The sequence below is a fragment of the Syngnathoides biaculeatus genome, chromosome 6 (genome assembly GCF_019802595.1).
Source record: "Syngnathoides biaculeatus isolate LvHL_M chromosome 6, ASM1980259v1, whole genome shotgun sequence".
NCBI classification, from domain to species: domain Eukaryota; kingdom Metazoa; phylum Chordata; class Actinopteri; order Syngnathiformes; family Syngnathidae; genus Syngnathoides; species Syngnathoides biaculeatus.
The window spans coordinates 26,497,675-26,520,935 of record NC_084645.1 but is presented as its reverse complement, the minus strand read 5'-3'; the positions used below and the strand labels follow the sequence as shown (position 1 = coordinate 26,520,935).

The window sequence follows — 23,261 nt, the reverse complement described above, 5'->3', positions numbered from 1 at the left end:
TTGGACCTCACAAACAATCAAACTGCCGAGTGAGAATGATAAACATGCGGCTGTTATGTAATCGGAACTGCTACGGGGGAGGAGAAAATGTCTTTTTTTTTCTCCTTTGCTTTCCATTTTACTCTACAGTCACATCAAAACAGTGTCTCAGCAAAACCAAAGTGCTGTCATATTGTCAGCACTTCAACAATAATCCCGTCCGACTCACACCTTCTGAACGGCTTTTTGCGCTAACAGGACGCAATAACTCACGGTAACGATGATGATGCTGGATTCGGTGAAGACCCTCTTGGGCAGCTCGTAGAAGACGGGGTCCGGGTGGTAGTCGAAGTTCCTGAGCTCCTTCTCCCAGTTGTCCAGCTGGATGTACGTCCTGGCTTGCTGACTCAGCGAGTCGTTGACCGGAGGCGAGCGAAAGTGGATGACGGTGTCGTTCTTCTCGTGGGCGACCTGGCACCCGAGCAGCATTAAGTGGACAATAACATCGGTTAGGATGACATAAAAGGCATAAAAAGGATATGAGGCGGTATATTAGGTATCATTAAACAGACGGGCTTCCATTTATACTTTGTGTTTGAAGTGAGGTATGCACATAAACACTGACTGAACGTCACAATTGATACTTAATACATACTGTTCATTTTCCATAAACAGAGTATGTTCTGTGGCAATTTTGATCCACTCTCTGTTCTCGCATATTCTTAAGTGCTCTTATCATGTTTGGTGTACTAGAGATGACCAATAGCTCCACTGAAAGGTGAGTTCTTAGATCGGATAAACTCAGACCTGACCCCACGCCAAAGGATTTACAATGCAGAATATCGGAACACGTTGCACATCCACTATCGGCGGCTTTGATCGTTTTCTGAGTAGCGAAGAATGGCAATAAACAAGTAGACATGTTCCACAGAAAAACGGTGATATTTTTTTTGTCACTGTGTGATGGCACCCGACAATGTGCTTCCTGCAGCAACATAGCGAGTTCAACTAGTCAGTCACAATGGCAGCAAACTTTCACACCACCACCGTCACCGCCTCCATCGCCATCTGTTACGGAGAGGGTGCAATGCGCCCTTCCGGAACACTGACATCTTCTATCCATCCATTGTAAACTACCCTGGACCAAATCATTAGGTACACAGTCTAGGGAGAGCCTATAAAACAAACAAATCGGCCTAGAACAGGTCGATCGCGAGGCAGTCTTAGTCGATCATGGGACGGTGTGTCATAAAATTAAAAAAAAAGAAAATTGTGCACCGCTGATGCAGTCTCTTAGCAGATATTCTGTGTTGCGCGCCAAAAAAAAAAATACAAGGCAAATTGTAAGTATAACATACAGCCTTTCAGTTTGTGGCATTTTGCAATGTGATTCAATGAGTGAGGGATGACTGGTTGTTACATCCAATGGCACAACTTACATACGCACTGTAAAAAATGAAAAGAACAAGCCACTGGTTTCTTTAAGGCAGCACACGGAACTTTCTCTAACAACGACCGCTGCTCCGCCACACTCTTTTCCTAGGCTACCTTGCAGCCCCCCATACCCGCTATTAAAAAGATACACTCATAATTACAAATTTTACAGTACTTATGCAGCCCATCAATGTGTTTATAATTACAGCGTCCACCACCGCTGCTTTAGTTAGCAACACAGTCTGGGCAACGCAGAGCAAAGACGAGCTAGAGATGGTGCTTATGTTTACTTTCAATATTAATGGAGAAAGAAATTCTGTTGTTTTACGATGCAATGACTGTCGTGTCGTATGTGAATAATCCAAGAAAAAGTGGTTAAACTGGACGAGATTTTCTCTTTTCCAAGTGCGAAAGGTCTGGTCAGAAGCCAAAGTAAAAAGTGCAGGATGAGATGGTGTATAATTTGAAAATTCCACCTTGGCACTGCCTGATCCAGGATGAAAGCAAAGACAATATAGTGGACATGAATCTAATACTGTATTTTAAATATAGGAGGCAACATAACATTAACCCCCCCCATCACCCTACCCTCTGTCGTCGGTAGTTCGCGAGAGGCTGGCTGCCAGCAAAGTAGATCTTGGGGTACAAAAGTCTGAGCACCCCTGGCCTATAACATTGATCAGGTTTGACTGAGACTTTCAGAGACTTATTGATTTATTGTATACAACACGCTGATTACTGTAATTGTAGTTTGCAGTGGGCAATAAGGGACACTTATCACACACAAACACAAATAATGAAAAGAGACTTTTATATCACAATGCTAGTCATTAGATTTTGTCAAACGTCCCTGCCGTACCAAGCGATACCTTGAACAGCCTGCAGGCTGTCCAGACCTCAGCCCACCACTCGTTCAATTTGAACATTAATACTGAGATATATATGAGAAAATAAAAGAGTGTACATAAATTATTGAACCACAATGTAGTACCATTAAGAGCTAAAAGTAATAACTAATATATATCTTTATATGTATAAAAAAAAAATGAAGTGTACTTTGGCATGACTTTTTGCCTCTTGTTGCTTATTTTTGTGAGTCTACTCATGATAGATATTATCAAATTTCATGCTCCAAAGGGAAACTGGCTTAAGGGGCTGTTTTATTTAGTACGGGAAAGCTCTCAAAATTGGGATTTATTCGGATGACAAAGAAAAAAAATACTTATCACTTCAAGTGGCTGAGCAACAATGCACTGTGCATGTTTATACCAGCAAAAATATTGAGTGTAAATATTTAGGTAGAGTTCAATGACTTAAAGCACAACAAGCTTAAGAAGGTGACCAGCCGAGGCCTTTGCGATAACACGCATCTCAGCCACTCTTCTCAAGCCGGCCTCGGCAACATAAGAGTTGGCCACGAGCGCTGAGCGATAAAGAGCGACACAGCCACATAATCTCCCGCAAACCTTAATACCGGCATTAAATCGAGCCCTGTAAAGGAAATGATCAACATTTTTCTGCTGCTTAGCACTGGCCGCTAACACCGGCGGACAGCCGAGCAGCTTTTAAGTTCACCCCGGTGGAGTCAATCCTGCTTTCTTAAATTGGAGGGCCGCATTTTATTTTTCTGCTATCTGCAATCTAACAGTTTTTTAGGATTTATGGACTGGGAAGTAAAATGAGGTAATACTGGCTTTAGTAATCTCCCGGGATCTCTGGAGGCTGGCGCGTAGGGGTGGTGGTGGTGGGGGGGGGGGGTGGGGGGGGTTGCATCGGCGTGCTACGTTTGCGAAAGAAGAGCTTGACGAGGTTCGACTGAATCACTGCTTGTCACCTCGTGGGCTGGCGAGATGGATGGACAGGCAGGAACAGATTAAAAAAAAATGCATTCACAAGATGAAATGAAGTGAGGAAAGAAATGATTGCCGGAGAACAGATAGAGACAATGGGGAGGATGGAGCAGATAATTATAGGCAATTGAAAAAGAAATGGAAGGTGCGCACACGCACACACGCGCCAGCACCTCAAATGATGTGGAGTTGTCTCCTCGGACCATCATGACGGCTCTCTGGATGATGTCGAAACCCGAGCCAGTCACCACGATGTTCCTCCCGCCGCTGGAACACAAACGTATCGACAGACACGCGTGGGCAAGCTTCCAAATTACATTGAAGTGATGGGGGAAAAAAAAAAAAAAAAAAAAAAAAATCAACAAACAAGGCTGGATAAATTCATTTTCTGCCGGGAAAAAACAGTCTTGGCTAAGACTAAGATTTGGCTAAGGGACTTCATTCATTCACTCTCTCACAGAGTTAGGAAGGTGTGTTTGGAGGAAGACGAATGATGAGTTCCATCCCAAGAACACCATCCCTACTGAGAAGCATGGGGGTGGTAGCATCATGCTTTGGGGGTGCGTTTCTGCACATGGGACAGGACGACTGCACTGTATTAAGGAGAGGATAACCGCGGCCATGTATTGTGAGATTTTGGGGAACAACCTCTTTCCCTCAGTCAGATTATTGAAGATGTGTCGTGGCTGGGTCTTTCAACGTGACAATGACCCGAAGCACACAGCCAGGAAAACCAAGGAGTGGCTCCGTAAGAAGCATATCAAGGTTCTGGCGTGGCCTAGCCAGTCTCCACACCTAAACCCAATAGAAAATCTTTGGAGCGAGCCGAAACTCCGTGTTTCTCAGTGTTTCTGGAGAAGATCTATGTGGAGGAGTGGGCCAAAATCCCTCCTGTAGTGTGTGCAAACCTGGTGAACAACTACAGGAAACGTTTGACCTCTGTAATTGCAAACAAAGGCGACTGTAACAAATATTAACATTGGTTTTCTCAGGTGTTCAAATACTTATTTGCAGCTGTATCACACAAATAAATCATTAAAAAAAATCATACGTTGTTATTTCTGGATTTTTCTTTTTAGATGATCTCTCTCACAGTGGTTATGCCCCTACAATGAAAATTTCAGAGCCCTCCATGATTTCTACGTGGGAGAACTTGCAATATAGCAGGGTGTTCAAATACTTATTTTCTTCACTGTACGTCAACGTAACCAAAGTACTACTCCCAGTCCTCACAGAGTGAGTGAATTTCCGAGTTGGTGACTGAGTAAAGTAGTTTGAGTTAGTTAGTTAACAAGTCAATCAGTAGTTACAAACTAGCAAGTACACAAAGTATGTGTGATGAACTTAGCGTGGTGTGTAGCACTGACCAGACAAAGCTAGCTTTGGGCTGGTGGTCGAGCACGGTGGGGTTTTCCAAGAACTGGTAGGCACTGGGGATTTGTGTGACGGCAATCCTCCCGTACTTCACTGTGACGGCCAGCGGGTCAGAAGGCACCTTATCGGCCCCGTACTCGCCCGTTCTGCAGGTGATGATTTCTCCAAAGTACTCCCTGCCGACAGCATAAGGGTGGGGGTGGGGTTGGAACTTAGTGGCGACCGCTTGCAAGAGGCGACGGCAGGTCGGCGCACGGCCCACGTGGAAACGCCCTGACAGCTTGTTAAATCTTCCCCGGCTCGTTATTTTTGGCCGTTACCTCCGCCTAAAATGTCACAGCAGACCGGAATTGTTACGATGCTAGGGAGTCGAATGTGACACCAAAGGTAAGGTCGATTAAGAGGGAAAAAAAAAAAGTTAAGATGAAATTCAGTATCATACGCCGCCTTAAAGATAATCATGCTCACTTCAGAGCGGCATTCATTGCGTTGAAGAGGTGGACAACTGAACTGCATAAACTCTATTCCGTTTTGACCAGATAACTTTTTTGGGGACAACATTACAACTTCTTATTCTATCTTATATTAACATCACTCCTGTAAAAAAAATAGTAATAAAATAATTCTTGAACTATATAAGCAGTGTTCTTATCAAATTATGACTTTTGCCTTTAATATGATTTCTTTTTCATGACGTGATTTCCATTTCTTTCTTTTTATAAACTTCTGACATAATTACGTCTCATTTTTAAAAATTGCAACTCTATAATCTTGGAATATTTTAATGTTGTAAAAAAAGGTGGGACTTTTTACATAAAAATTTATACACTCAAACCAGTTTGACATTAGCTTAATATTCAGAAACTGTTCTCCCAGTTCATCTTTTCACCCTCCTATAAAATACGACACATTTCTATTAAATTACATAATTATTTTTGTGTGTTGCTCCTAAATGTGTTAAAGCAGCATCTTTTTAAGGTTTACAATTTCAGTGATATTAATATTAATTTCTATTAGTCCTTCTATGGCGTTTCACATTACCGTAATTTCTGGCCGCAACTTTTTTCACACGGTTTCAACCCTGCGGCTTATGTGGTGGTGCGGCTAATTTGTGCATTTTTTCTAACGGCCTCAAAGGGGCACTCAAGTGAAAAAGGTATGAATGAGACCGGTCTAATGTATGTGCCGAGGAAGTGACTTTTACTGGCCCTGTTAGTGCTGCACTAGCATTAGCGCTGTGCTAGCATGTTGCTGCTGTGTTACTGGTGTGTCTTAGTGATATTTACCAGTAAGTTTTATTTTAACTGACCCTGTTAGCATTAGCGCGGCGCTAGTGTTAGTGCTGGTTTTAGCGCGGCACTAGCGTTAGTGCTTGCGTTAGCCCAGCGCTTGTGCGACGCTAGCGTTAAACTCTTTGTACCGTCTTTCTTTGTAACTATCTCGGGTTTCAATGTGGGTACTTGCAGCTTTTACACAGCCGCGGCGCATGTATATATCAAATGGTATTTCCTTTACAAATGTACTTGGTGAGGCTTGTAACCGGGTGCGCTCTGTAGGCTGGGAATTACAGCATATGTTAGCACTAGATAATAGGTTTGGTTGTGTTATTACAGTATTATTGTTCAGTTGGACATTTTGCTGTTTAAATAGATGTTAACCCTCATTTGCTTTTTTGTGTCAATTTTACAACCATCACAAACTCTTATTTATCACCCTTAAAAGAAAGCTGGAATGTATTAGCTTTTTAAAATAATAGTGCTTGGAGTGTTTAATCTATACTGGTATATACATATATTTAGACATGTATACACATCCAAATTCGTATTGTATATACATACTGTAGGACAAATATTTTCAACAAGGTTTCAAACATTAATGCGTGTGGGACAGAGCCACCATCTGCGCAAATTTTAGTGACCAAGCAAATCGTGCAAGTGACTCGCTACGGCCATGACACCCACAGGGAAAAGCTGAAAGTCACTTCATTAGTGAGGTGTTGACTACATGCTAATTTGACAACTTATTAATAAGTGGAGAAGGGTTGCTAATTGTTTGTGCAAAATAATTATTTCATCTTCTGTTCGGCTTATCCTCACTAGGGTCGTGATGGAGCTTATCGCAGCTATCTTTGGGCGAGAGGCGGGGTGCACCCTGAACTGGTCGCCAGACAATCCCGGGGCAGTGCAGACTAATGCTAACCTCATACCAACTGTTTTTGTATTCAGCTTTTCATAGTAACTACTGAGTAACTACTAAATAAGTACCTACTTCCTGTTCCGATTTTGCACTTACTGTGGGTATGAATGTCCTTAATATACTTAGTTGACATTTATTCTGTCTTTTTTTTTTGTCTCTCTCATCAATCTGCCAGCATACATTTATAATGCAGGGGGAGAACTGCACTTTCATTCTGAAAAGTTCTCATTTGAGTTCGGACGGTGTGATGAGTCAATTGAGCCTTTCAAGATGTCCAAGCGTAAATTAACATGGATTTATAAAGAACGTTGTTTTATCAAATGTACATACGAAGAGTTTGTTTTCAAAACGCGACATAGGCATTTTTTTTTCAGATTTACGTAACTCGCGCCAAAATTATCCAGCGCCGAATGGTAGTTATCGGGGTACTCTGATTTTTGTTGAAAGTGCGACATATCGTTCCATATCAGCCAAGGAAGATCGCGTTTTATTTCAAAATGCGACATATCGAGATCTTATTTAGAGCAAAATGCGACATAATTTCGTTCAATCAGCGTGCGCTGCTGAAGCAAGCAGCATCCAATCAGAATTCGTCTAGAGGGAAGTTCCGGTATCTTCCACATCATCATCCAAAATGGCTGGGCCCACGTTTGAGAGAGATGCTAATGCCGAGTTTGATTTTATGTACGAGACACCGGAGAGAATGAAGCTGGGAAGGAAAAGAAACCCAGCGGAAACGGGGTCAGAAAAGAAGAAGCGCTTGCTATGATAGTAGACCCTATTTTTTCTCTTTGTGAAGTTGACCTATTGTTTCCTTTTTTATCACATTTGGATTTTCTTTTACATGAATTCTATTTTTAATAGAATCTACTGATGTGTGAATCAGTAATGTTTCTTTTCTACTTATGAATTGAAAGAAAATAAAAACTTTTGATCTTTGTAGATTGTTTTTGTTTACACCGAAAAATATCCAGTACAGTCAGTAGCAAACCTTTTCATTGTTTTGCCATGTGATACATTTTACCATGTTTTTTTTATTTGGATCCTTGGCATGCATTTTTGTCGATTTTATCTTTACAGTGTTTCTTGCTTTCAAGCTGAACTAAGTCTTGTATTTTGTTTATCAATGTTTAAAAATATCGAATAAATGAATCAGTGATTGTGCTGGTTTACTTGCAGGCTGTCCCATTGTGAGGGTGCTTTTCCCATTTAATTTTAATTCTTTATGAAATTATTGCAATTTAATACTTCAGTTCTCATCCAAGTACCATTGTATCTGAATGTAATAAACATACTGTTTTGTCTATGATTGTGTAATGCTTGAATAGTAATTTTGTTGTTCAAAATATTTCACCAACGATCATTAATGAATGAATAAATTTTTATAATTCTATGCAATCTTTTTTTTTTGCCATTTTTTATAAGGACAGTTGTCGGCTATGACTTAAGAAAAGTTGACATTAAAAGGAAATCAATACCCTTGGAGTAGACTCAATTTCTGTCTATGAGCATTATGAATACTGATATTATTACTACAGACTTATATCCTATTCTGCAGTGTTCTTTCCCCCGACAGCGACAGCTATAAATAAAATCAAAAGAAAGCAGACTCAATGAGTCAGATTTCAAACAGTGAATTTGTGAGTTTGAAACCGATTTCATTTTGGAGATGTGTGTATGAGATCGACTACCTATTTTTTTTCTGCTGGTATCCCTCGCAACCTTGGTAGACTGGTTTGAAGCAGTTTACTTTCTTAATGATCTCACATCAACTTATAAACAAAATTAATCAACTGAGTGACACAATGCCTGCAGATGTCGGATTGCAGAATCACATACAGATACACAAAATTACAATGATGTAAACTCAGCCTTTCCAAGACCTCATACTGAACAAACAAACAGTTTCTAAATAACTGAAAAACACCTTTTTAAAAGAAATTCCCATTTTTTCATCTCCTTTTTCAACATCTGACATTAGTGAGCTAATTGTGAAAATTGTGACTGGTGACTGACCCTTATTTCTGATACCTAACTCTCTAAATGTGGTGGTCATGGTCTTAAATATTATTTTAAAATGCTTGAAATGTTGAAAGGCAAATAGTTTTCATGATTGCCTATCAAAAGCAACTGATTTTTTAAAAAAAAAATACAGCTGCTCCTGAAGGTTTAAGTCGAAATTTGGATAGGTCTCACTTTGCCAAGAATAGAATGTTTGGATATGTCTCATTTTGGTGAAAAAATGAAATTTGTCATCAAAAAAACTCGGTGAATATTAAAGCTAATATTTTTTTGTAGTATGGTGTTTAGTAACTTTTTAGGATCGCTTTCCATCCCCCAATAGTTAAGTTTGAGTTTATTGTTTTCACTTCAATACCAAGCCCTTTTCTCAAAATGAAAAAAACGGATATGTCTCATTTTGAAAACAAACTCTTCATACAGTTTATGGATCAACTGTGATCCGGAACACATTCATAATATTCTTCAAATTGCTCAAATGTTTGCTTATGACATTTCCGATTGCTCATATGTTTTGAAACAAGATTCTCAACAAGATAATCAATAAATCTAGTCATAATTGTGTGCACTCACTTATTTGTAGCTTATAAGGCCACGTATCTCCTGGTCCGGACCACTTGAGATCAAATTGGGGTGAATGTGAATATAAATATGTACAGTACAAATACCGATGTATATTATTTGTTTATATTTATTATTTGGCCGCTCGCATTTGGAAAATGGAAGATTAGTCGGCCTTTTTATGCTGTGTTAACTTCATTTTGAAGAATGTCAAAGTGGCACAAGCATCCTTTGATTTTTCTCTGCATGGCGCCCGGAGGAAAACGTTTGGACGCCCCTAATGGAGAATATTGATTAAGTGAAAATCCTTACACAGCGCAGGGCACATCTCCGACGGTAACCTGGATGTCATCCTTACTCCCCGTCTCCAGGAAACGTCCTCCGATCGTAATGAGGGTGCCTCCGGCTTTCGGCCCGTGAATGGGCGTCACCGTCTCGGGGATGGGGTCCTGGTGACGTGAGGGAACACGTTGGGCGTGAGAGTCGCCGGATGAAACATGAATACGCGCTTTCGAAACTCAGTCACATGGTCGCGAGCGCGCATGACTCGCAGCCCCCGAGGCAAACACTCGTTCGTGCATGTGAACAAGACCGGCGCTTTTTCATCTCCCGTCCTGCTGTTTGCGCTCATCAGAAGCGTTTCCCACACATAGATCGCACATCTGCCTCAATTTGCTGAGCAAACACTTAAGGGGGGAGGACCCCCCCGTGGGGGAAGCTTTAGCGCCGCTGGAGATATGAAAGACGAGTTCAAAAGCAGCGCCGCCTGTTCGGAGTCAGCAGAGTCTCACTATTCATGCCGGATATGCAGCGAATAATGGAAATCTGCTAATAAGTGATTGGTGTGCTCACAAACGGCGTTTGCAATTGCATGTGATTGCCAGAAGGTGGTAAACGAAACCTCAAACAGACCAAATCGTTCAGTATAAACACAGCGCAAACCACCATGTACAGGATCATGAACCCGTCTTACATCAATGACTGTATTTAGCAACAATACATTTTCACGGGGAACTACAGCTTTTGGCCATCGTAGTTCACCTTTATTGCTGGAAAATTGGAGTCACTCATATTTGAAAATTGTACGGTTGTGGTCAGTCATGCTCGCAGATAAAGTTGCGGGTGTGATTAGGGATGGAATCTAAAGACCTTAAAATAACTTAATGGATTAATATAACATAACTGTAAATTAAAAATATTATAAACAAATACATAACTACAATACAAAACACAAATTTTAAACTCAGAAATGATCATTTCCAATTTCAACTGATATTAGTAGAACATTATATAAAACAGTATTTAAAATTATTCATCAACACGCTGTGGCGACCCCGAAAGGGACAAGCCGAAAGAAACTTACTAACTTACTTACTAATCTGAAGCCATAATTTGGTATCAGGGGAGGACAACTCATGGGTCAAAGTTAGCAGTTAGATTTTTGGGACGAGATTATAAATTAGAAAAGTTATCATATAACTTACCCATAAACGAAAAAGAAGTGTTATTTCCTTGATTGTGGCCTGTTAGGAGACTTTTATCTCAATAAGGCAAAAAATTGCCACTCTACCCATGAATGGGTTAATCTGAAGAAATGTTAAATGCACTGGCCTGTCAAGGAATAAACACGAACGGTCTAGAACAGCAATGTTTTGAAAATGCTGAAAGTTTAGTTCAACATAATCAGCGTTAGTGGCAACAAGGCAGCAATACATTGGAACAAACATTCCTGTCGCCAATCGTAATGTATTAAAATCTAGCGTAATTTACGGTGGTATGTATTGTCACTCCATTGATGAAAGATAGCAGGAGATGATCTATATCTTCTAAAAGTATGTAGAGGGGAAAGGTTTTCACTTCCAGTCATGCTCAGTACGGTTAACTTGCATTTCCTGTTTCCGGGTGAATACTGATTGTGAAGGAACAGGCTTGTTTAGTTAACAACGTTTATGAAACAAACACGTAAATTAATGTCAAGACTACACAAAATAAGTGACGTCTTTCAATATCTATTTTTTCTACTCGTAACAAATTTTACGCGCGTGATTTTTCGTGCTCGACTGTGCCGATTTGCGAGCGCGAAAGGCACGTGGGCGAGGTCGCGGTCGTCAAATGTGAGTGACTAAAATTGTGAGCTTTAGTTGCTTTCAACTGGCCTTCACAGCCACACTTTCCATTAGCGAGAAGCTATCCTATTCTAGGTTTTTTTTTAGACCGGAAGTAAAAAGTAACAGCAATCAACTGCAAGCTTTGGAGCGTCCCTAATTCTTCCCGAGCGAGATGAGGCACACCGGAGATTTACGGTGTTTACCCTGTAGGTGAAGAAAATGGAGGAGGTTCCTTTCTTTCCACCCTTCACCTCCACGTCCACCTTGCCCGATTCGTTCTTCCCAGGGGACAAGGGGCCGATCATGCACACCACACTGGGAAGAAGGGAAAAAAACAACAACAACAAAAAAACATAAGCCCTAGGACACATACTCATTCTGGTAAAGCACATGACAAAAAAATATATAAGAGTAGTGAAGCTTTTTTTTTTTTTAAATTATGACTTCATTCTTCTAATATTTATACTTAAATTTATAAAATTATGCCTATATTGTTTTATGATTTTTTTCTCTCGATTTAATGTAAATGTATTCTACTTTATTTTAGAACTCATAAAATTATTTTTTTTCCCCCAATTGGCCCATATATTTTTTGCTTATTTTTTTTTCTCGATTTAATGTAACTTTATTCTATTTTATTGTAGAACTCATAAAATTAGTTTTTTTCTCCCCAATAGGTACATTTAATCTGGAGGAAAAAATCAAATTTTTTCCCATATATTTTTGGATTATTATTTGTTCTCTCGATTTAATGTAAATTTATTCGATTTTTATTTTAGAATTCATAAAATTTGTTTTTTCCCCAATAGGCACATTTAATCTGGAAAAAAAATGTAATTTTTTTCCCATATATTTTTTGATTATTATTTTTTCTCTCAATTTAATGTAAATTTATTCAATTTTATTTTCGAACTCATAAAAAAAATTCCCCCCCAATAGGTAGATTTAATCTGGAAAAAAAAAATTCTACATTTTTTTCCCATAATGCCACGGTTTTTTTATTTTGACGGCCCATTTGTGTGACGGTCCAACACCCTTGTGACTGCAAAGCATTTTCGGGTTTCTCGCACCTCTCAGACACACGCAACAGCGCATCTGCAGCAGCTTCCAAGAGACCAACACGACGAACGCGTGGCCATCAATCACTGGCCTGTACCGCCAGGAGCGGCGCAAAAGCATATCTGCACGTTTGCAGGCGGGCTGACGGCTCAGCGTCATCAGCGGTCACATTTCAATGATTGATGGGCCCCGCGTGTTTAGAAGTGGACTCCGGTTGGTCGTTTGATTCAGTGAATTAGCATTATACCACACTCTTGTTGCGCCTCACTGCAACCATCATTTTTTTCCGCCGCATTTAACTGACTATTGTAATTACAAAGCCAGGACCTTAACCCCTCTCAGCAAAAGAAAAAAAAAAAATCATCATGAGGCTGCCGAGTGGGTGAGATGAATTTACCTGGTGGAGACCGAGTACTTGTCCTGCTGGTGAAGGCAGGGCTCTCCGACCACCGTGATGTGTTCAATGTCCTCCTTGCGGATTCCCAGGTTGGAGCCGCGGATGGTGATGGCGATGCCGCCCTCCAGGGGGCCGTAGCGAGGGATGATCTGCATGTGGAGGACAGGAAGAATGTGACAAGGAGTTAACCACAGATCACAAATGAATACCGTAATTTCCGGCCGACAAGCCACGACTGTTTGCACACGCTTTCAACACTGCGGTTTATGCGGTGATGCGGCTAATTTGTGCATTTTTTTCTAACGAGGGGGGCACTTGAGCAGAATAGGTAAGAATGAGACTGGTGGAATACATGTGCCGAGCAAGGGACTTTTACCGGTCCTGTTAGCACTGTGCTTGCGTTAGCGCTATGCTGGCGTGTTGCTCCTGGGTTACAGTGACATTTACCAGTAAGTTTTATTTTAACCGGGCCTGTTAGCGTTAGCGCTCGTGTTAGCACCGCGCTAGTATTAAACTCTTTCTATGTACTGTCTTTCTTTGTAAATATTTCGTGTTTCAATGTGGGCACTTGCGTCTTTTACACAGCTGCGGAGTGTGTATGTACCAAATGGTATTTCCTTTACAAATGTACTCGGTGAGGCTTGTAACCAGGTGCGCTGTGTAGGTCGGGAATTACGGTATATCCCCTTGAGTCTCCAAAAACGCCATTCTCTTACAACTTTTTCCAGTCAAAATCCAACTTTAAAACCCTAAAATGTAGCCCATATCCTCCAAATACAGTGTTTGGTGAAATTTTCATGTAATATTAATGCGTCTAAAAAAACTTGTAAAATTAGGTTAAAATTTCAAATATGGTGATTCTCCTACAATTGTAACTTCCACATTTACTCTTTTCTCTTAAAATGCATACATTTTAATCATCCATAAACTTATCAAAGTTATGACTATTTACTGAATAACTGGACTTCATTGAAGAATGAAACTTTACACTTTATATGACTTTCCTTGTATAATACTATAAGTTGTATAATACTTAGTCCCATGAAATGTGGACTTTCTTTTCTTAATGTTACCATTTTATTTTCATTTTGTGATGTTTTTCCTGTAAAAGTATTTTAAAAATGCTTCCTTTTCATCTTAAATCATCTTTCTTCGAATATTACAAACTTGAATTCCAGCAAAGTATTTTGTGCCTCATACGTCGCAAAGTCAGCTTTTGTTTTATTTTTGTTTTAAAAATTGGCTCCCATGAGACTGTGCAGCAAATATGTTTTGGAATTGAACATAACACTTGAAAAACATGAAGTCATTGAGAGATGTTTTTTTTTTTCCTTACACATTAAAAATGCATGAAAAAGTAAACGGAGCTCATCTGTTTGTTTGGCCTTCGGTGAGCCAGCAGATATTAAAACATGGAGATGTTTTCACTACTGAATGAATACAACAATTTCCATGTTAAGTTCTCGCGCAATTTTCCAATTTTCCAGCGTTTTCTCGCTTAACGATAATAAGACTTTCATTCGAGTGCGCCTGCGACGTCCTCGAGGAGAAACAAACTTTTCCTTTCACGCAAGACATTTAATTAACTGTTGCAATCGATTAGGCGATCCTCAAAGTCAACACCTTTTTACACACCCACATTTATGCTTAGGATATTACGGCTTTTGCCTCTTCATTCAAACTTTACATACTGTAATACGCTCTCATTGCAGTACATTCAAAATGGAGAGTACCTTGTTATATGTTGTTAATTACAAAAAGTGTTTAAGTGTATGGTAGAGATAAATGACAATGTGGGACAGATTAATAAATGAGGGACGGGAGATTCATACATCTTAGAAATATGTAAAACAAGCAAAACAATACTTGGCTGCCATATCAGAGACTTCAACTAATGTGGGGTGATACGTGATAAATTGATGGATCACTGTATTTTTATAACTTTTCTCAATGTATTTTTTTTTTATTATAAAAAAGTATTCTTGTACAATTACAACTTTTTTCTTGTAATATTATGGCTTATTCTCCTAACTGACATTATTCTTACAAAATTACATTTACTCTTAATATTTGGACTTTATTCTTTAAAATATGAAAAAAAAAAAACAAAAAAAAAGAATCTACTGTTGAATGGATTTTTATCCTCAGCCTTTTGCAAATTCATTCTGAAAAAAATAATTCAGTTATAATTACAACTTTTTGTACTCATTTTATAATATTTCACTTAAATTCTCTAATCTCTTTAAATTATGCATTTTGTTATTAGAAATTTACAACCTTTTGTTGTAAAAATGACTTTTTCCAATGATATTAGGGATTTTCTGTGTGAACTATGATCTCATTATTAATTATTATTAAAAGAAAGAAAATTGTTAGTAAAATTAGACTTTCCGTGACTTTTTTCCCCCTCATGAAAAAATTTTCAAAGCAAAAAAAATTGATCCCGTGCACATGCGAGCTTTGGGGAGAAAGAAACCTCTTTCATACAAAGTTAATATTTAATACTAAAGTACTGCAATCGAAAATCCAGTCTTCAAAGTCAGCTCCTTCTCACCACTAATCATACAAAATTTCCACTTAGTCTTCATTTTTCTCTAGTTCAAGTCTATTCTAATACAATTTAAAGACATCTTTTTTGTCCTCATAAAATTTTACTTTATATTCATCAAATTACAACCTCATTTCTACATCTAATATTATGGCTTCATTCTCCTCACATTTTGACTTTATGATCATGAAGTTACATTTTTTTTCTCCAAATTACAACTGTTTCCAGGATTAAAACAAAAAACAAAAAAACGTGAAACTTGTCTGCCAATGAGACTTTTTTCGAACGCATTAATCCACTGCACACGCCAAGTCCTCAAGGAGAAACAGACTTCTCCTTTCACACAAGGACAATATTTAATAAATCAACTGTCGCAATCAAAAATCCAATCGTCAAGCCGACGTCTCCTTTCTTCTAATCACGCGCAAACAGACAAAGCGACGACGGACTCACGTCAGTGATCTGGGGGGCGGGACACTCTGCGTCGTGGGGGTCCTCGCCGTCGTGCGCGCACAGCTGCTCGTACACGCAGGCGCCGTGCCTGGCGCACCAAACGCATCTGTACTTGAGGTCGGCGTTCTTACACAGGCTGCAGTCCTCGCGGCCCACCGAGCAGTTGTACAGGGTGACTGCGGCAGAAATGCGTTTTTACTTCTTTACGTCAGCACCGGAGCCTACACTTGAGCACACACGATGTGTGATGTGACACGGGTGCATACGGTATTGAAGAATTTGATATGATCTTAAAGGTCAAGTATCATCCCTATAAACATTCTAAAATAGATATTGTAATGAAAAAATACATAACATTATTCCCTTCAATGTCTATACAGAAAAATAAATACGAGCGGAGAGCGCCTCACACATGTGCAAAATTGCGGATGTCTCATTTGACATTCAAGTGGTAGCCATATTGGATGCATCTCCTGTCTGTGACATCACACTGGGACATTCGCAATTGAAAACAAGCTGTGCCACCTACTATGGGAGACGAACACGCCCCTTCTGACCCGGAAGCTCTTTTCGAAGACGAGAACATCTCACAACCGAGTGACGTGACCGGGGCAATATTCGTTTTGAGCCATATTTAGATGATATGCGGATCATGGCCAAAGCACCCCCCCCCGCCCGATCCACCTCCGTGGCAGCGATGTACAACAGCGCCCGCGGGCGCAAGCGACGATGACGCCGCCCGCGAGCGAAGACGACGGCGCGGCCTTACCGCCTCCCCGTCTGATCCACTTCCACGACGGCGCGGCCAAACCGCCCCCCCGCCCGTCTGATCCACCTCTGCGGCAGTGATGAGCCACCGCATCTATACACACCTGTCATGAGTGTTCGAGCAATATCCAGCTATACAACGACCCGGAATTTCGGCTAACACGAAGGAACGAGCTACCTTCCAGCAGGTAAAACTAGTATAAACGGACGAGACCGCTTGAGTGCGCTACTGCCCTGTACGTCACTTCCTGCTTCTTCTCCAAAACAAATCCCTCGAGAGGGTTTTCATGGCGGGAGTGACAAAAATCCATATATGTCAAAATCATGTTGTGTGGTGAAAAAACGGATGGGTCCACACCGGCTGCTGTTTTTTTTTCATTAATAACGTACTAAAAATGAATGCTTTTCATGACAGTGCCACATTAATGCATGAATATACCGTTGAGCGTGCTGTCCATCTTCTTTCCCAGCTTCTTGTCCTTCACGTACAGAACAACGTTGGTCTCCGGCGACTTGTCGTAGGAAAACTAAGGGGAGATCGTGGCAAGAGACGTGAATTATTAATGCGGTATCCGGTGATTAATGGCACTTAAACCCTTCGGCTGCAGCTGCATGGTGGTCCAACCGCTGTTCCCATGGAGCGAGTGAGGGGGCGGGGGGAAGAAAAAAAAAAACAATCATACAGAGTCTAACATTTTTCTACTGAAGACGAACGCAGCTGGGGGTAAAAAAAAAAAAAAGTTTAAAAAAGCTGCGTGAGCTTCAATGTTCAGTAATAACGTCAGCCAGCAGGATCGACGCATCGAAAAACCAATGTGTGACATTAGCTGTGTAACTATGGAAAACAGAAAACAGATCATTATACAATCCCTCTGTTTTTTTTTAGCTCTCAAGTGGCACAATTAGGATAAGAGTCTTGTGGAAGAGAGAGGGGGGAAAAAAAAAACAAACGGAATCAATCCACCGTGAATCAACTACACTATGCATAGACAATTAAATACGGTTGAAATGTGCGACATTAGACGTGTTCGTCATTAAATAAGCAAAATAATTGCCGGTGGCGGACTAATTTAAAGTTGACACTCATTTAAATGAATGAGCCCAGACCAACTAAACACCATGAAACATTTAAGATATGTATTATTTATTCTTGTTTACCTCAATGTTGTAGATGCCCATTGTTGGGGCTCGTGGAGGTATTCATTTGTATGTACTTATAGACACACACTAAATATATGGAGAGAGAGAGAGAGAGAGAGAGAGGAGAGAGAGAGAGAGAGAGAGAGGAGAGAGAGAGAGACAGACAGACAGACAGACAGACAGATAGATAGATAGATATTTTACAATTTGTTGTAGCTAGCAGTGATAGCGGTGCTATTTAATTGGATTTTACTGTAGGCAAGCTTAAATGCAAGTTGTGTCGATGTCTTTTGTCAATTTTGACAATTCTAAAAAAAATCTGTTACAGTGAAGGACCAAAAAGTGAAGTGTGAAATGGCAAGGGATGACTTTACTTCATTTTTATACATTTAATGTTAGCGATATATATTTTTTTGTATTTGTATTCAAAGGCTTTTACATAGTCTACAGAGTCTCTTTTAAAACGTTTTACGTGTTAACGCATTCGAAGGGTTAAAACAAAAAACAAAACAAAAAAATGAGGAGTTTGACGTAACAGCTCTGGAAAAGCTCTGAAATGTATTTGTCACAATTCATGTGGACTGACATTTAATTGTCTATTTGTTTGGTCACTTGGACCTGCAGTGAACCTCCAGCCTGAGTAAAACTGCATAATACTAGCTGAACCGAAGTAAATTGGACACAAACAAAACTCACGTTAAATCCGCTGAAGATGTAGAAAGGTCCGTCCTCAAAGTTGACCTCCTCCTCCACGTTCTTCATGAGCTCCGTGCCGATGGTAAAAACACGGCCCTGAGTGACACGTACACAGGGGATGACCCACCTGACTCGCTTTGAACGGAGCTTCATGCAGAAAAGGGTTGAAAGGCCCCGTTACCTGGTAGAGGTCCAGATTGATGCCCTCGAAGCTGATCGACTTCTTGTAGCCCACGGGGATCAGCATGGGGTCCGGGTTTTCAAACTGAGGGCACCTCGCTCCCTGAGTCACCACAGCAAACACGTCACGGTCACCATCATTATGGTAATTAGACACTTTCATACGGAACCTCTTTATCTACCCGTCACATAACGTCACTCTCAAATGTAGATGGACTAAGATAAATTATATTCATGAAATTCACAAATCTATTTGAACTGATTAAGTGAAATTGAATTAGCTTTCTGCAGCACATTTGACGACCTCTCACAGCAATAACGCCAATTTTGTGGCAATATATGCGGCTTAACATGACTGTCGGGGCTGACAACAAGGAATCTTTTGCACAAATTAGCGTTAACTTAATAATGCTTGACAAATTATCGCAAACAAAAGAATCATTGCTTTCGTCCTCAAAAGACCAAATGTGACAGTTACCCCAAAAAAAAAAAAAAAAAAAGCTAACTTCACTCACAATGAGGCCAAAATGATAACACAACCAAGTAGAGAAAATAGACAAAACTACTACTCTGGGGAAACAATAAATAACAACTATATTGACAGAAAATGGTCATTCCAATAGCTATTTACACTGCTAGGCATGCTGGGAAGTTGACACTTGAACTTCCAGCAGATCGAGCGTTTGAAAATAATTTTAGCTAGTTGCGTGCCTTATCATTACTGCGGCGTTTTGTTTGTTTCCACGTAGTTTAATAGAAGTTGTGCATGTGTGTTCTACTCAGTTATTGTTTGACTTTACACCGATCTGATCGGCTTGAACGGTATCGGCGCGTAATTAGCATTTTGCACTGTGTCAGATGACTGCAATTAAAAAGTTGTTGGAAATCAGCTTGCAATTAAGCTTGATATAAAATGACGTCACCGACTGATGCCGTGGCGTCAATATTACTTAGCCTTTAGATCTACGTGCAGGTCATTATAAAAATATCTTCAAATAGTCATCGCGGAAGGAAGCGCAATGCCAAATTTCAGGGGCAAGCCGTGAGTATTTTGGATCGTTTGGCCTTGGCGGAGGTCTGCGCTCTACCGCGCGGCCTCCTCGTTTACAACGCAAATGCGGAAAGCGCCGCAGTGTAACGGAGAATCTCATCTGTCGCGACAGATAGGAAGCGTATCAGGAGAACATCTGCTGACTTGTAAATTGACATTGCCTCCATTAAATGTCCTGTAAGATGTCGACAGCTGATAGAGGGATTACTTTCTCCCTTTTTTTTTTTAATTACTTTTTTCTGTTGCCGTTTAAACGGACTAACTTTTTGGGAGACGGGCGGCTTCGGCGAGGCTACGAACCTGTCGGTGCTTGATGATGTGCGGCGCAGACGCGCCGTCGTCCATGTCGCTGCAGGTGTGGTCGTGCATGTTCCACTGGCAGCCCCACGGGCTGGCCACGCACGACATGCACCTGCAAATGCATGAAATACTATCACTAAAACAATACTTATACCCATCTACGAGTAAATATTCTTAAAGGTCAAGTGTCATGCCAATAAACACTCTAAAATACATATTGTAATTAAAAATATTTAACAAAAACATTATTCACTTCAATGTCCACACGAAAAAATAAATATGAATGGAGAGCTCGTCATCCATGCTCAAAGTTGCGGAAGTCTCATTCAACATCCAAGTGGTCGCCATATTGGCTGCATCTACTGCCCGTGATGTCACACTGGGACATTCTCCATTGAAAAGACGCTGTGCCACCTACTATGGGAGACGAACACGCCCCTTCCGACACGGAAGCTCTTTTCGAAGAAGAGAACATCACATAACTGAGTGAAGTGACCGGGCAAATTTTACCCTATCGTTTCGAGCCATATTTAGATGATATGTGGATCACGGCCAAACTACCTCCCCGTCCGATCCACCTCCGCGCGGCGGTGATAAAAACAACGCCGCCCGGGGTGACGCTACGGCCAAACCGCCTACCCGTCAGCAGATGAGGGACGGGTTCGGCGGCGGCTCGTCCGAATCCGTGCTCGGCGTCAACGGGTACATCGACACCCCTGACTTAGGTGCGCAGATCTTTTGTTACATTCTGAGAGGATTACGTCCCCCACCCACACACACTTATTTTTTTAGTAGCTTCATACACACCAACCTGTCATTTGGAACCCACAAAGCTCTTCTCCTTTGCACCCATGGAATCCATTTCTCACGACGAACCGGGTCTTTTTGAAAAGTAGTGTTCGAGCAATACCAAGCAATACAACAATCCAGCATTTTGGGTAACACAAAGGAACAACGAGCTACCTTCAAGAGGTAAAACCAATAGAAACAGACCGCTTGAGTGCACTACTGTCGTGTACGTCACTTCCTGCTTCTTCTCAAAAACAAATCCCTCGAGAGGATTTTCATGGTCGGGGTTACAAAAAGCCATATACGTCAAAATCAGGTTTTGTGGTGACAAAACGGATGGGTCCATACCGGCTGCCGTTTTTTCGTTAATAACATACTAAAAATTATGCATTTCATGACAGTGGCCCTATAATACCATATTCAGCATCTTTAAGAGTATGTTAGCTGGTGCATGACATTTAAGCAAACAAGTCCAAGTACCACAAGTACATGAAGGATTTTAAAATACATATGTATAGTAGGCATATATGTATTTGTAAGTGTTCATTAAAAAAATAGTTTTAGCCTTTGATAGAACATTATTTTTGGAAGTCATTGGAACATCATGCACGGTTTGAACATGAACACTGCCCTTAAATATAGGAAAACTGAAGTCCAATAATGACTCAATTAAAATACAATGCATGTAAGTTTAATTTTAAAAAGTAGTAGTGTAGTTTTTATCCTGTTTATTCATTTATACATTTGAATTTTTACTATTCAACATTTTGAGCATTGTTGCTTTGGTTCCCATTGCTAAAAGTTAAAAATGCTTGCAATATCTTACCATTTATGCTATGACAATTCGAAATGTTGGTACTGATTTGAACAAAAATCATGGCAGTTGAAACACACGATTTGCCTTTGCAGGCCACATCAAATAACGCGGCCGGCCAGATCTGGCCCCCGGGCCACGTGTCGGACACCCGTCTTCTAACCCAACGGACCACTCTGCGGAACTCGTTAACTCGCTCCCTTAAATGTAATCTCACACAATAAAAAGCACACATTTAACATGCAAACTCATCAAAGGGCGTCAAGCGTGAAAATGCGCATCGCCGACAGCAAAATGGATCTGGCCGATGTCACAGAGGCAAAGCTCGTTCATCACGAGCGCCGCACCGTCAAAAGGAAAAATATTGGAAGCAAGGAAAAAAAAAAAAAAATAGAAATTGACATTCCTATTTTGATTAATGAAAAGGAAACGAGCAATTTCCATTCCTCGGTAATAAAAAAAATTGTGGAAAAATGGAGCATGCATTACCATTTTCATTCATCTGTGCATGCACACACACACACACACACACACACACACACGCGCAAACACACACTCACACAGTGACCATGAACGTCATATAGTGTCGGCAGGATGTCTGAGTGACAAGCGGCACTCACGGCGTGTTCTCCGCCTTCCTGACGGTGGCCGCGCAGTTGTAGAACTGATAGTCGCGTGTCGCCAACTCCACCTCCCCGTTGACCAAGATCGTCACCGGCACGGCCACGAAGTCTGCGAGTACACACGAGAACGGAAACCTTTTTTTCAGCAAATACATCGCACGCAATTCCAGGCGGTGAATGCTCAAGCGTTCTAGTGGTAAACAAACCCTTAGAGTCATTGAGAAGACAAGGTCAAAGGGCTGAACCGTGAGTTTAGTCGTTAACTTCATGACTTGAAAAAAAAAAAAAAAATCAGGTGGAAATAGAGATTTTATGACCATGATCATTCTGCGACTGGCTAATCAATGGACCTTTCCAACCTGTCAATCACTCGTATAATAATAGCCAATCAGATAGCCGCATTGTCTTAACACACCCATCTTACCGTATGGTCCCATAAGCAATACTGGTTGTCAGTAGCGTGCGCTTGGAAAAGTCAATGTTACGAAGAAAATGGTCTTCAGATGCGCTTGGGGAACGTGCAATTCTGATGAAAGATATCCTGCTCGGTTACAAGGGGCCCACTTGATTCATCTTCCAAAGCCAAAAACACAGTTGACGAAGTGTCTACGATGGATTAAGGCTCGCAAAAGAGTGCATATACAACTAAATGTGAACAATATCAACAAAAACAGGGCTGTATGTTGGAATGTAAGTGAGGGAGAAGTATCTACTCTGAGTTTGATTGAATTATTATCAGTGCTTTATACATTGCAGGGGAACAACTTTCACTTTTTTAGCGTATCACTGACCTGCTGTATGAAGTATGTCATGTTTTATGCCGAAGACTCAGGTTAGTGATACGGAAATGCGCAATGTCTTGCAAGAGAAATGTTTACAATATTTGCCTATTTGTATCACTTTGGACGTTTAAGACTGAGCA

General features: G+C 40.6%; 1 protein-coding gene across 1 annotated transcript in view; it reads right to left on the bottom strand.

Annotated features, from left to right (window-relative positions):
* plxnb2b (plexin b2b) overlaps window positions 1-23,261 on the bottom strand; it is a 113,541-nt gene that overhangs the window by 37,082 nt on the left and 53,198 nt on the right. The window contains 12 exon segments of the mRNA XM_061821560.1: window positions 253-450; window positions 3,437-3,530; window positions 4,631-4,813; window positions 9,726-9,862; window positions 11,725-11,836; window positions 12,978-13,126; window positions 15,979-16,154; window positions 17,186-17,273; window positions 18,583-18,678; window positions 18,764-18,865; window positions 20,114-20,225; window positions 22,337-22,448. Coding sequence (XP_061677544.1) covers window positions 253-450; window positions 3,437-3,530; window positions 4,631-4,813; window positions 9,726-9,862; window positions 11,725-11,836; window positions 12,978-13,126; window positions 15,979-16,154; window positions 17,186-17,273; window positions 18,583-18,678; window positions 18,764-18,865; window positions 20,114-20,225; window positions 22,337-22,448 — 1,559 coding nt within the window.